The 14,376-nt window shown below is 42.2% G+C and overlaps 1 protein-coding gene across 3 annotated transcripts in view; it reads left to right on the top strand.

Annotated features, from left to right (window-relative positions):
* ENPP6 (ectonucleotide pyrophosphatase/phosphodiesterase 6) overlaps nucleotides 1–14,376 on the top strand; it is a 93,571-nt gene that overhangs the window by 46,800 nt on the left and 32,395 nt on the right. For all 3 annotated transcript variants that reach the window (XM_075930286.1, XM_006130175.3, XM_006130174.4), the window contains one exon: nucleotides 9,460–9,639. In XM_075930286.1, coding sequence (XP_075786401.1) covers nucleotides 9,483–9,639 — 157 coding nt within the window. In that variant the 5' untranslated portion in view covers nucleotides 9,460–9,482. The remainder of the gene's footprint in view (nucleotides 1–9,459; nucleotides 9,640–14,376) is intronic.

Raw genomic sequence — 14,376 nt, 5'->3', positions numbered from 1 at the left:
GGAAACCCTGAACAGTCCAACTCATTCTGTAGATATTTGCAGAACACAAAGTTCTTTTACAAAGTGTGATGGGAATCTTGAGAATGAAAACAGATGTCCCATGCCCTTGTTGAGCTTGCAGTTACCAAAAAAAAAAGAAAAAAAAAAGATTGAATCCACAGCATCATAAGCTTCTCACTGATCTGAATAATTCTATGCTTTCTGGTGGAGCGACTCTCCAAGCAACCAGCCCTGCTCTGGCCAGTGGGGCTTCCTTCCCTCAGCCACAAGCCCACTGGCAGGGCTCCCTGCCCCCAGGATACTGGCCCTGCATACTGCTAACCACTAGATGTTACCAAACCACAGATGTTTCTGAACCAGAGTCCCAGACCACAGAGGTTCAGACTATACTGGTACACTACACAGAATGAAATTGTTTATGGAGAAGGAGGTCCCATATGCACCAAGTCTCTGCACAGACCCACAAGGGAGTTAGAAACAGACAAGGGAAGGGGACAGTTTTCTTCCCCCAATCCTATGCCTCATTTCCCCACACACAGCCTGTTTCTACTGTTGTAATGGAGCGTGTAATGTAGCTAGCAATAAATGTGTTTTTGAACTGTGGGCAATCACGGACCACAGTGCAGGTGATGGGCCCCTCGGTCTAGTGATAGCTGAAACAATAGAATTCACTACCCAAGTCATGGACCAGCATAAGGCCATGGGTTAGAATGGAGGACAAATGCAGACATTGGAATTGATTGGATTGCAGCTGCATGTCTGTGTGTGTCAAGCAGAAAGCCAAAAACAGAAAAGTAGCTAGGAAATCAACAGCACTAGAAGCACTAGCGAGTGTGGCCCCGAGAGGAAGCCATAACAAAGAGCTTCTTTTGGGCAGAATTGGAATTAGGAGGAAAGCAAATAGCTCCTGTTTGTTCTTACTACATCCAGGAAATAGGGATTTGTGTACATTAATTATAAACAAACAGGATTATACTGAAGAAATGGCTCTCGTCAATTTCAATACCCAGTGGAAATAACCCATCAAGCTGTGAAGATGGGCCTACCACTCAGGCCAACAACAGCAACAAAAAGCAAGCAACAATACTTTGGCTCTATGCTAGGCAGGAGAGGTCAGAGGGTAGGCAGAACGTGAATTAAAAAGGGATAGACTAGAAGACGCTATAAAACATTTGTACTGTAGCATGCTACACTTTGAAATGCTACTGAAATACTGCCATTTCACGCAGTAGCTCACAGGACTGAGCCCATTCCATGGCTGTGTCTGTATTGCTAGTCCCAAAATAACTCTTCCAGAGGCATGACTCTGCAGTGCAACTGTTATGCATCACACTAAGTGTGCCACAGTTTGGGAATTTTTGAAGTTAAAAAAAAATTAAAGTTGAAAACAAAACAGATGCTACTTTTCCATTTAGGGGACAGAAGTACAAGGATGGAGTTCAGTGAGAAACAGCTTGTGTCATTAAAATTGAATCAATATATTACACATGGCAGAGAAAGTGATTAAAAACCCCTTCTCAACACCATATATACTTAAAGGATATGAAGTCCTCCACTCAAAAGATCTAATTTTAAAAATAATATTGAGATGAGCAGACTTTGACTCCCTCAAAGAACTGATGGGCAGGATCCCCTAGGATGCTTATATGAAGGGGAAAGGAGTTCAGGAGAACTGGCGGTATTTTAAAGAAAAACTTATTAAAGGCAAAGGAAGAAAGCATCCCAATGCGCAGCAAGAAAAGCAAATATGGTAGGCAACCAGATTGGCTTATAGGGGACATCCATGGTGAACACAAAAAGGAAGCTTATAAGAAGTGGAAACTTGGACTGGTGACTATGGAGGAGTATAAATATATTGCTCGAGAATGCAGGGAGTTATCAGGAAGGTGAAAGAGCAATTGGAATGGCAGCTGGCAAGGGATGTGAAGGATACCAAGAAAGGTTTCTATAGGCATGTTAGCAATAAGAGGGTGATCAGAGAGGATGTGGGGCCCCTACTGGATGAGGGAGGTAACCTAGTGACAGATGATGTGGGAAAAGCTGAAGTGCACAATGTTTTCTTTGCCTCTGTCTTCACGGAGGAGGTCTGCTCCCAGACAAATGCACTAGGCAACGCACAATGGGAAGGAGGTGGACAGCCCTTGGTGGGGAAAGAACAAGCTAGGAACTATTTAGAAAAGCTAAACATACATAAATCCATGGGCCCGGATTTAATGCATCCGAGGCTATTGAGGGAGTTGGCAAATGTCATTACGGAGCCTTTGGCCATTATCTTTGAAAACTTGTAGAGATCAGGAGAGATCCTGGATGATTGGAAAAAGGCAAATGTAGTGCCCATCTTTAAAAAAGGGAAGAAGGACAATCCAGGGAAATACAGACCAGTCAGCCTTACCTCAGTTCCCAGAAAAATCATGGAGGGGATACTCAGGGAATCTATTTTGAAGCACTTGGAAGAGGAGAAAGTAATCCGGAATAGTCAACATGGATTCACGAAGGGCAAGTTGTGCCTGACCAATCTGATTAGCTTCTATGATGAGGTAACTGGCTCTGTGGATATGGGAAAGTCAGTGGATGTGATAAACCTTAGCAAAGCTTTTGATATGGTCTCCCACAATATTCTTGCCAGCAAATTAAGGGAGTATGGATTGGATAAATGGACTGTAAGATGGATAGAAAGTTGGCTAGTCTGTTGGGCCCAATGGGTAGTGATCAACGGCTCCATGTCAGGTTGGCAGTCGGTTTCTAGCGGAGTGCCCTAAGAATCAGTTCTTGACCAGTTTTGTTCAACATCTTTATTAATGACCTGGATGAGGGGATGGATTGTACCCTCAGCAAGTTTGCAGATGACACTAAGCTAAGGGGAGAGGTAGATACGCTGGAGGGCAGGGATAGGGTCCAGAGTGATGTGAACAGAGTAGAGGATTGGGCCAAAAGAAATTCGACGAGGACCAACAAGGACAAGTGCAGAGTCCTGCACTTGGGACGGAAGAATCCCAAACATTGTTACAGGCTGGGGACTGAATGTCTAAGTAGCAGTTCAGCAGGAAAGGACCTGGGGGTTACAGTGGATGAGAAGCTACATATGAGTCAACAGTGTGCCCTTGTAACCAAGAAGGCTAATGGCATATTAGGGTGCATTAGGAGGAACATTGTCAGCAGATCTAGAGAAGTGATTATTCCCCTTTATTCGGCTCTGGTGAGGCCACATCTGGAGTATTGTGTCCAGTTCTGGGCTCCCCACTATAGAAAGGATGTGGACACATTGGAGAGGGTCCAGCGGAGGGTGACCAAAATGATTAGGGGGCTGGAGCACATGACCTATGAGGAGAGACTGAGGGATTTGGGTTTGTTTAACCTGCAGAAGAGAAGAGTGAGGGGGGATTTGATAGCAACCTTCAACTTCCTGAAGGGAGATTCGAAAGTAGATGGAGAAAGGCTGTTCACAATAGTGATGGATGGCAGAACAAGGAGCAATGGTCTCAAGTTACAGTGGGAGAGATCCAGGTTGGATATTAGGAAAAATCTATTTCACTAGGAGGGTGGTGAAGCACTGGAATGGGTTACCTAGGAAGGTGGTAGAATCTCCATCCCTAGAGGTGTTTAAGTCTCGGCTTGACAAAGCCCTGGCTGGGATGATTTAGTTGGGATTGGTCCTGCCTTGGGCAGGGGGCTGGACTTGATGACCTCCTGAGGTCTCTTCCACTCTATGATTCTATGATTTTAGTTGAAACTGCTACACTTGTTCTCACAATAATCAAAGCCTGTTATCTTGGTTCTTGCAAATATCTGTGACTCATAGGCTAATGATGAATGTCTCACACATACATCAGTGGGTTTTTTTAAGATGCGCAAATCATGAAGTTTCAGTTCAACTTAATTTTTAACATTATTTTAAAAATTAATCTCTAGAGGGTGCATCTACACTTGCTCCATAGTTCGAACTAGGGATGCAAATGTAGGCAACAGAAATTGCTAATGAAGCAGGGATTTAAATATCCTGCGCTTCATTAGCATGATCTCACCAGCGCGTTACTCTGCTCAACAGATTATTTGAACCAGGAAGTGCGCGCCAGGACATGTTAGTTTGAACTAACGTGTCCTAGTGCGCACTTCCTGGTTCGAATCAGCTGGTAAGCGGAGTAACGCACCAGTGAGATCATGCTAATGAAGCACAGGATATTTAAATCCCTGCTTCATTAGCAATTTCAGTCGCCTACATTTGTATCCCGAGGTCGAACTAGGGAGCAAGTGTAGACATACCCTAGCTGAGCTTTTTTAAAAGACTAAATATTCTACAGGTTGCACCTCCATTAACCAGACTCTCTCATCTGGCAAAATCCATGGTCCAACATGACCACGGATGTTCCTGGATGAGAGAGCCCAAGAGCCAGAGGGCCAGCAGCTGGGAGCCCAGCAAATCTAGTAGCGATGGGGCCACAGCAGCCAGGACAGCGGCAGTGGAACAAGATCACGGCTGCCTGCTGCCTAGCAGCGGGGCTGGGACTATAGCAGCACAGGAGGGGAAGCCTGGCCAGGGACGCATCAGCCCAGGAGAAACAGCACAGTCACGGTCACATGACACCAGGCAGCAGGGCTGGCGCTGTGGCTGCAGCAGCCTGAAGGGAAAAACCCTGGCCAAGGGTGCAGCAGCCCAGAAGGGGAAACTGGGCTGGATTTGCAGCAGCCCATGCCACCTGGAAGGAAGCAGAGTCGGAGCTGGGACTGTGGCAGCCTGATGGGGCTCTGTGCTGCCCAGTCAGCAGCGGAATCAAGTCTGGGATTGGCCAGCAGGCAGCCTGGCAAGTTGAAGGAGCCGGCAGCAGGGAGAAGCAGTGGGCTGAGGAGTTGGTGTCAGGCGACCTTCCGTTGTCCAGCAAATTCCCTCATCCAGGACCGGTCAAATCCTGAGGGTGCCAAACAGGGAGGTCCAACCTGCATCTTCTAGTAATGCATGGAAATTATAGAAACCCAGCAAGAAATATGAGAGCCTGGATTCTTTTTTTGTATAGTAAATTTACAACAAACTTGTATCAAAAACTATTCTGAGCTTGGTTGTAAAAACACTTAGGTCATCTCCAGTGGATGCTTGTCAAGCTGTATCAGAAAGATCAAGTATTGGCACTGAAACCACACTGTTGTGTTAAAGCATGCTGCCAGTAGACAAAGCCTTACTCTCCAAAGCGCACACTAAGCAACCTCCTTAAGATTCTACCTTAAAATTCACTTCTTCCAGTTAGTCTTCAGGAACCCAATTTTTCTAAATGACATTAAGATTGTGCCTAGGAAGATAGAAAGAAGGGCTGAGACCCCTGTAAAAATGTGGTTCCCACTCTGTCCATTTTTAGGGCTCTTCGTGCCTACTCATATGTCTGTATTGAGGTGCTGGAACAATTTGTATTGTGGAGGTGCCAAGAGCCATTGAACCAAACTGTAAACCCTGTATATAATGGTAACCACTTCAAGCCAGTGAAACACCTTGGCTGCGTCTAGATTGGCAAGTTTTTCCGCAGCTGCTTTTGCAGAAAAACTTGCCAGCTGTCTACACTGGCCGTTTGAATTTCTGCAAGAACGCTGACGATCTCATGTAAGATTGTCAGTGTTCTTGCGGAAATACTATGCTGCTCCCGTTCGGGCAAAAGCCCTCTTGCGCAAATGCTTTTGTGCAAGAGGGCCAGTGTAGACAATGCGGTATTGTTTTGCGCAAAAAAGCCCCGTTCGCGAAAATAGCTTTTTTTCTTGCGCAAAACCATGTCTGGATTGGCACGGACGCTTTTCCGCAAAAAGTGCTTTTGCGGAAAAGCGTCCATGCCAATCTAGGCGCTCTTTTCTGCAAATACTTTTAACGGAAAAAAGCATTTGCGGAAAATCATGCCAGTCTAGACGTAGCCCTATAGTTTCAGCACCTATGTATCATATAATGCGTGTCTCTCAGTAAGACTACAAGGGTTTTTGAGCCAAGGCAAGGACCCATTGTTCCCTTATATTGGTAAAGCATCACTTACCCTTATGCAATATATAATGCAGGCTGAATCTCTTTAATCCAGCACCTTCTGGTCTGGCAACATCCGTGGTCCCATAACATTTTTTACAGCCACCAACCCTTCCTCTCAGAGTACTGTGCTTTTATTTAGCTCTAATTTACTCTTAAATGCCTTCTAAGGAAGTGTTTGTAATGTTTCTAGACAATATTGACTTCCTATGGTTCAGCAAATTCTCTGGTTCAGAAGCAGTCAGGTCATGAGGGTGCCGGACTAGAGAGGTTCAACCTGTTGCAGTTCTGATTCTGCTGAGTAGTATCTTGCTGCCAGAGTTGGTCCCAATGAGCTTATCAGAGCTGTTTGTATAGCAAGGCACTACTCAAGCTGAGCAAGGGTAGCAGAAAGCAGTCCTGTTTTGTAGAATAAGCATAAAATCTGAGGCCTTTCTTACTGTTGCTGAGGCTTTGTCTTTCCAGCCATAGATCTTATTCTGAATAGTTAAAAAAGCCATAAGATTTTAAATACAGTACTGGAGAAAATGTTCCTGATGCTGCACACAAGAGCAAACACAAGGAAAATATAATTTACCATAAACTCATGGGCAGCCGGTATGCTCAGCAGGGAAAGGCACTGCCTTCCCAAACCGTGAGCCTGGCCCTGCCCACGCTCAGCCCCCATAATGCCTACTGTAGGTGTTCTGGAGTCGGGGCTCAGGCCACATGCTGCCTGCCCTCCCTATGTACCGGGGATGAGGAGGTTCAGGTTGTGTGTTGTGCACCCTCCCCATGATTGGAGCATAGCCTGGGCAGAAAGAGCAGGGCTGGTGGCATGACTCCCCCAGCCCAATTTTCACCAACCACCCATGCAGAAACTGCCCTATGTTTATTTTTTAATAATACTTTAATGGTCTGTTGTTTGCAAACAGCTTCACTGCCTACACCTTGCATTCTGAATAATTTGGACAGTGAGTGCTGTAAAACAGTCTCAGACTGGCATATGTCTCAACTTTTTGGTATTGATAATTTCAGTGTTGATAAATGCAAAGTAATGTGTATTAGAAAACAATCTCAACTATAAGTACAAAATGGTGGTAACATTAACTATTCCCACTCAAGAGAGAGATCATGGAGTCATTGTGGATAGTTCTCTGAAAACATCCACTTAAGGTGCAGTCACAGTCAAATAAGCAAACTGAATGGTAGGAATCGTTAAAAAAGGGATAGCAAATAAGACATAATATTTTATTGCTTCTATATAAATCTATAGTACCCCCATATCTTGAATACTGTGTGCAGATATGGCTTTTTTTTGCCTCATCTCAAAAAAGATATCTTGGTATTGAAAAAAGTTCAGAAATGGGCACAAAAAATTACTAGGGGTTTGGAACACTTGTCATATTAGAAGAGATGAAAAAGACTAGGACTTTTCAGCTTGGAAAAGAGGAAACTAAGGGAGCTACGATAGAGGTCTGTAAAATAATGGCTTGTGTGGAGAAAGTGAATAAGCTGTTGCCTATGGGAGGTACCATGGTCTAGACTCTAGAGAAGGGCTATTCAACATGTGGCCCATGGACCGCATGCGACCCGCGGCATGTTTGTTTGCAGCCTGTGATGCTCTTTGGGTTGATATGTTTTTTAATAATTAAATTCCTGGACTGTTGTGAAGCCAAAACAAAAATGTAGTCAATGTAATGGTCTTCTGTTGATATGAAAGAATGAGAAGTCGTGTGGCATCTTATAGACTAACAGATTTATTGGAGCATAAGCTTTCGTGGGCAAAGACCCAATTCATCAGATGCATGTAGTGGAAATTCCAGGGGCAGGTATAAATATACAGGCATAAGACAAGAGTTTCAATCAAGAGTAAGATTAGAGATGATGAGGTCAATTCAGTCAGGGAGGATGAGGCCCACTTCTAGCAGCTGATGGGGAGGTGTGGACACTAAGGGTACGTCTAGACTACAGGGTTTTGTTAACAGAAGTTTTGTCGACAGATACTGTCGACAAAACTTCTGTCAACAAAGAGTGTCTAGACTACATTCAGTTCTGTCGACAAAGCAAGCTGCTTTGTCGACAAAACCCTATAGTCTAGACACAACCCTACATGCAATAACACCTTCTGTCGACAGAACTCTGTCGACAGAAGGCGTTATGCCTCGTAAAATGAGGTTTACCAGCGTTGACAAAACTGCTGAGTTCTGTCGACGTTATGTCGACAGAACTCAGCGATAGTGTAGATGCAGGTATAGTTTTGTCGACAAAAGTCCACTTTTGTCAACAAAACTCTGTAGTCTAGACACACCCTAAGAGAGGAGAAACTGCTTTTGTAGTTAGCTAGCCATGCACAGTCTGTGTTTAATCCTAAAATGATAGTATCAAATTTGAAAATGAATTGTAGCTCTGCAGTTTCTCTTTGAAGTCTGTTCTTGAAGTTTTTTTGTTGCAGGATGGCTACTTTTAAATCTGCTACTGTGTGTCCTGGGAGATTGAAGTGTTCTTCTATAGGTTTTTGTGTGTTGCCATTTCAGATATCTACCTCTCTGATACTGTTGATGTGCATTTTAGTAGTTAAATTCCTGGATTGTCATTGCTCATTAAAAGCGCTGTCATATGATGGAAATCGGGTAAATATTGCATTTTATTAATATCAGCAAAACTGGCTTAAATGGGACCTGTGTGTTGTGTAGTCTTGCCTTAATTTTTGTATTCGTGTCTGTCAGTGTGAAAAGCTTTTTGCATATATTTGCATGTATACGTAACCACGCTTAAGTTGCAGCCAGTGGCATGTGCTGAGAGCATCATTGTGGCCCCTGTGGCCCCCAGGGCTTCCAAAATTGAGTAGCCTTGCTCTAGAGGGGTGAGTTTGGGATTGGAGTCAATCTCAGCTAGATGAAAGTTTTAATCCTCTTGAGTTTTAATCCTGGCTCTGCTGCTGACTCACCCTGGAGCTTTAGATAAATCACTTGGAGCCAGATATTTTTAAACTGATTTCTAATTGGGTATGCCTCGGCTTTTGGAGCCCCACTGTAGAACCTCATTCTTATTTACACTTAAGCCCCTTTACATGAGCTTGGCTGTGCAAGAGGGCCTTAAAATGGATAAATATAAAGGGCTTTCAATATAATGGGGCCTCAGTATCCATGTCACTTGGACTAGATTTTTCAGAAGGGTTGAATATCCAAAGCTCCAAATAAGATCAAAAGGAGCTGCTGGTTCATAGTATCTCTGAAAGCTCAAGGCCCATGTGCATAAACGTTAGGGACCCAAAAACTGAGGCACCTGAAATTAGAAGCCTTTTTTTTTTTTTTTTTTAAGAGTTTTAACTACTCTCCCTCAATCTACCTATCTGCCAAATGGGAAGAATAATTATCTCACGAGGGCATTGTAAGGATTCATTAGTTATTTTTTTTCCCAGTACTTTGAAAATAGAATGTGGCAGATAAGGGCTACGAGTGAGAATTAAAACACTCTTTCTTTTTTAGGTCGCCACTGTGAAGTCCATCAGATGACTGGAAACTACATGTGGGACCCAAGTACAGGAACATCCTTTGACATTGGTGTGAATAAAGAGAGCTTGTTGCCTCTTTGGTGGAATGGATCGGAGCCTTTGTGGGTCACCATGATGAAAGCAAACAAGAAAGTGAATATGTATTACTGGCCTGGTTAGTATCTCTAAATGCAATTACTCAAAACCACCATCTGTTGTTGCATCTTCAAAAATTATGGACAGTTATGTAGGATGATTCTTGAATACTTTGCCATTATGAAATGGAAACAATGGCAAATATATTTTTACACTCCCTCATGACCATTCTATTTAATTTTTGTATTAAAATATGCACATGCAAAAGATTAAGGTCACTATTAATGGTTTAGCTTACACAAGAGACAGGAAATGACCAAACTTTTAATTTTAATACCAAATATTCAGAATACCTAGGAAACACATCTAGTATATCCTGTAAGATAAGCACTTTTCATAATTTCCCAACATTGACACTCTGCTTACTTTTTGCAGACCTGAATAAGAGACCCGTGTAGCTCAAAAGTTTCTCTCTTCTGCCAACAGATGTTGGTCCAATAAAAAAAAATTTCCTCCCCCATTTTGTGTGTGTCATATCCTGGGATCAACACATATCCTCACTATAAGACAGAACTGTTACAAATATGTAGCATGGACCTGTTATAAATACACATACAAGGCACTTAGCTTTTCACTTCTTGAGCTTTTCACTTCTTGAGGTTTTTTTTTTTTTATCATTTTAACACTGTAGTCCAAGCACTGCATTAATATACTCAGAGTCATATATATGTAATTTACTAGAGGATTACGCATCAGACGCATAGAACTGGAAAACTCCAGTGTTGGTGAACACAGCGGGGGAAGCTGACCCACTCATTCAGGCTCCCTGCCAATCCATCTCATCCTATCACACATATGCCCAGTCACCTTCTCTTAACACAATACTGCATAGCAACATGCAAAAGAAAGGACAACAGCTCACAAGAACAGACAGAAGTGTCAATACTTAATGGTTTATGTTCATATGCTGGCAGATAAATTAGCTAAATCACTGTTACTGAATAAAGCAGGAAACTTTGTATTGAAACATTGCTCTGTGGGCCCAATTACACAAATATTTGCTATCATCAGCAGTGCCTATTAAATATTTTCTGAGCACCAAAACCGAAAGCCTATGTTTATGGACATACACTGTGGAATAGTGGTAGAAATGTAGCCGTGTTAGTCTGGTGCAGCTGAAACAAAAAACAGGACTATGTAGCACTTTAAAGACTAACAAGATGGTTTAATAGGTGATGAGCTTTCGTGGGCCAGACCCACTTCCTCAGATCAAATAGTGGAAGAGAATGTAACAGCTCTGAAACCAATAAGCTTCTATAGAAATGTAACAGTTGTCTATGGAAATTGTTCTAAACACTTACATAATTTAATATTTTAAATGTTATATTTAAACATCCTATATAATTTTATAGCATGGTGTCAGAGCGAGCATGCCTGTCTCTTTTCGGGATAGGACATTAGGCCTCTCAAAGAGTGTTCCACCCTGAGTGCATGGACCAGGGCAAATAACCGCACCTCGTCTCTATGAAGCATTCAGGACTAGTGCCCACAGTGAGTAACACCACTAAGATTACCAGGTATCCGATTTTGAACCAGACAGTCTAGTATTTGAGCTTTCTGTCGGGGAAACAAATTTCTGTCCAGTATTTTCTAATGAAGTAAGTTTTAGTATTATCATCATTATTACACCTCGAATTGAAAGAGATGGTGTGTTATTTTAGAGCAATGTTCCCTGAGGAACAGAAGGGCTTGTATAGTATGCTCAGTAGAAAACTAACAGATGTTGGTGTATATCTATTTTTTCTATTGGTCAGGCTTCAAAGTTAGTAGTGCATCCACTAATACCTGGATCACCTGCTGCTAGGTACTAGGAGTGAAATCCTGTCCTAACTGAAGTTGGGAATTCTGCCATTGACTTCAGTAGTGCTAGGATTTCACTCACAGACTAGGATTGCTATATTTCAATTATCTATAGCCTTCACAGCAGGCATTTTAGGTGGAGTTACTATGCCAAAGGACTTAAGCAGGTGCTCAATTGTAAGAGTAGTCCCAATGAAAACATGTAAAGGGGGGATAACGGGACCATAAAACTAATAGGATTCTATAGAAATGTAATAGAGTTCTATTGACTTGACTCCAATTACAATAAAATATAATAAAGAATGAGATTTTTAAAAAAAACATTGTATAGAATTCCTTTACAGGGTAGAGAATTCTCCTTTAAATTCTACAGAGCTGTTAATGTTTAAAAGGTTTAGTTTTCTATTAATTTCTATAATATTTTTCTATAAGGTGAGTTATCCAGACAGAGGGGAAAAGAAGAAAGGCCAGGACAGACAGACAGAGAAAGGTAGAAAAGCTGAAGTGATGGCTTAAAACTATTCAGAATGCATGATCCACATAGTTTTTGCACTCAGGATTATGTGATCTTCCAACATTTGATTTTTCTTAGGGTACTGTACAGGACAATTTTGCTTAGCAGTGGATCATGGACGTTGGAAATTTGTTATAAGTTCTGATCAGGAAAGATTTGGAATGCTCTAACCGTCACAGAAATGTAGGGTCAGCTTCTTTGTGTTTGGTGATGGGAGGTGAAATTTGCCTTCTGATCAACAGTAAAGACTAATCCAAACTGACATTATATACAAAACAAGTGCCATCTAGCTAAAAAAGCAGGACTGCATTTTCCTCATAGGAATCAGACAGTTTTGAGACATGAATTTTGGGTCTAAAACATATAGCAATATGACAGGTGCATGCTGAAGTTATGTTGAAAGCTCAGAGTTCAAGAGAAGATAATCTAAAAATCTAAATTTAATCTAAATCTAAAAAGTTAGCAATTAAGAACATAGAAAGCAGAAAAGGCTTTGTTGTGAATAATCATCTATCGCTTTCTGTGAGGATGCAAGAAATAACAAAGCTAAAATGCAGGCACAGTTGATCTGAGTGGAAACATAGAAGTAAAAGTATCCCCACCAACAGGGTGCCTAATTGCTGCCTGTGTTAAAAAAAAACAACCAGTGTTCTAAGCATTTTTTTTATGGAACATTTGCTCCTTTCTAATCACTACACAAAGAGGTCTGTTTCAGGGATGAGCAAACAATTTATTAAGCAGTCTCTGTTCTTCCAGACTATCCATGGGCAAAATATCATGTATCCTTTAAATAATTTTCTGCTAAGTAATGTGCAGCAAATTGTAGTACATCTGAAATGACATGTATGGCCCTATGTCCCTTCTAATTCACTTGGAAGTACTGATATGCCAGTGGACCATCGCACTTCAGAGGATTGCTACTAAGGATGTTAATTAATGAGTAATTTACTAGTCGAGTAGTCGATGAAAATTCCATTGACTACTTGACTAGTAAATTACTTGTTAATTAACATCCTTAGTTAATGTTAATTAACATCCTTAGTCGAGTAGTCAATGGAATTTTCATCGACTACTCGACTAATCGATAGGCACTTCCGCATTCCTCCTTTGAAATGTACAAGAGCCCCACTTAGAAGGAGGGAATGAGGAACTCCATGTGCAGCCCGGGGCCAGTGAGAAGTCCCCCTGACTCCAGGCTCCACGAGGGCAGATATGCACAAGAGCCCCTGAGGGGTGATGCACAGCTATGTGGTGCTGCCCCTTTGAAATGCCACCACGGCATTTCACAGCTGCAGCACTGCACGGAGCCCAAGTATGGGCTCCATGCGGTACTGCTTTTTTGAAGCACCGTCTCTTCCCCCTCCCCCTTTGCTGCCTCTATCTGATAGAGGCAGCAAGGGGTGGGGAATCAACTAATTGACTCGACTAGTCCTTAACATCCTTAAGTGCTACTGCAATGAAAGGATTAAAGGTCTCTCGCTCCTTTTCTCAGTCAGTCATGGTGTGGATTATAACCAATAATCCTATAGCTGCCCGATTTTTCAACTGCATATCCAAGTTTGTTTAAAGTGAAGTATAGAGGCACCTCTTACATGTGAAAGAGAGAAAAGACAAAACATCATTTTCCATTTAAACAAGATAGTTTCCAGACCTACGTGCAGGTCTGGAAAGTTTTCAAAACTGTGTGTTATGACACAACGTCCAACTGTTAAATCAATATTTAGAAATTAAAGTTAAAAATGGCAGAGGTTCAAGTCTGTGTGTCAAAAAAAGAAAGAAGCAGAATGACATATAAATCATTATGAAAAAGGTCCTCATTCCTCCCCCAGTCCCAGAAGTTTAGTGTTTTAAAACAATAGGTCAGAGCTGTGCAATTGTTTGCAAACGACTTAGCCTTAAGAGCATATGGAAGAAAAGATGGGTGCAGCTGAGGAAACAGCTGAGCGAGTGGGCCTCAGAGTCAAGAGAAGACCAAGTTGATGCGCAGTAACAACAGACAGGAAGGTGAAATTGCAATAGAAGGAAAAGCAGTGCAAGAGGTTGACCAGTTTGTATACTTGGGGAGTGTTATCAGCAAGAATGGGGGAACTGAAGAGGACATCAGTGCAAGAATACGAAAAGCGCAACAAGCCTTTGCCATACGATGACCAGTCTGGGGTACAAGAACCATTTAAACAAGAACCAAACTACACATTTTCACTTCTAATTTGAAATCAATCAGTGCTGCTGTATGGCTTGGAGGTGCGGCACGTTGTCCAGAGCAACACTAAGAACTCAGACATTTGTCAATAAATGCCTTAGACACATTCTCTAGCTAACGTGGTACAATAGAATGCCAAACGAAACCTTGTGGACCAAAACAAATCAGAAACCAATGTAGGTCCAGATTAAGAAGAGAAAATGGCAACGGGCAGGCCACATCCTGCGTAAGGACTGTGAGGA

This window comes from Pelodiscus sinensis, chromosome 5 (assembly GCF_049634645.1).
Source record: "Pelodiscus sinensis isolate JC-2024 chromosome 5, ASM4963464v1, whole genome shotgun sequence".
Classification (NCBI taxonomy): domain Eukaryota; kingdom Metazoa; phylum Chordata; order Testudines; family Trionychidae; genus Pelodiscus; species Pelodiscus sinensis.
Note: the sequence above shows the minus strand (reverse complement) of the source record. Positions and strands in the feature narration are given on the sequence as shown.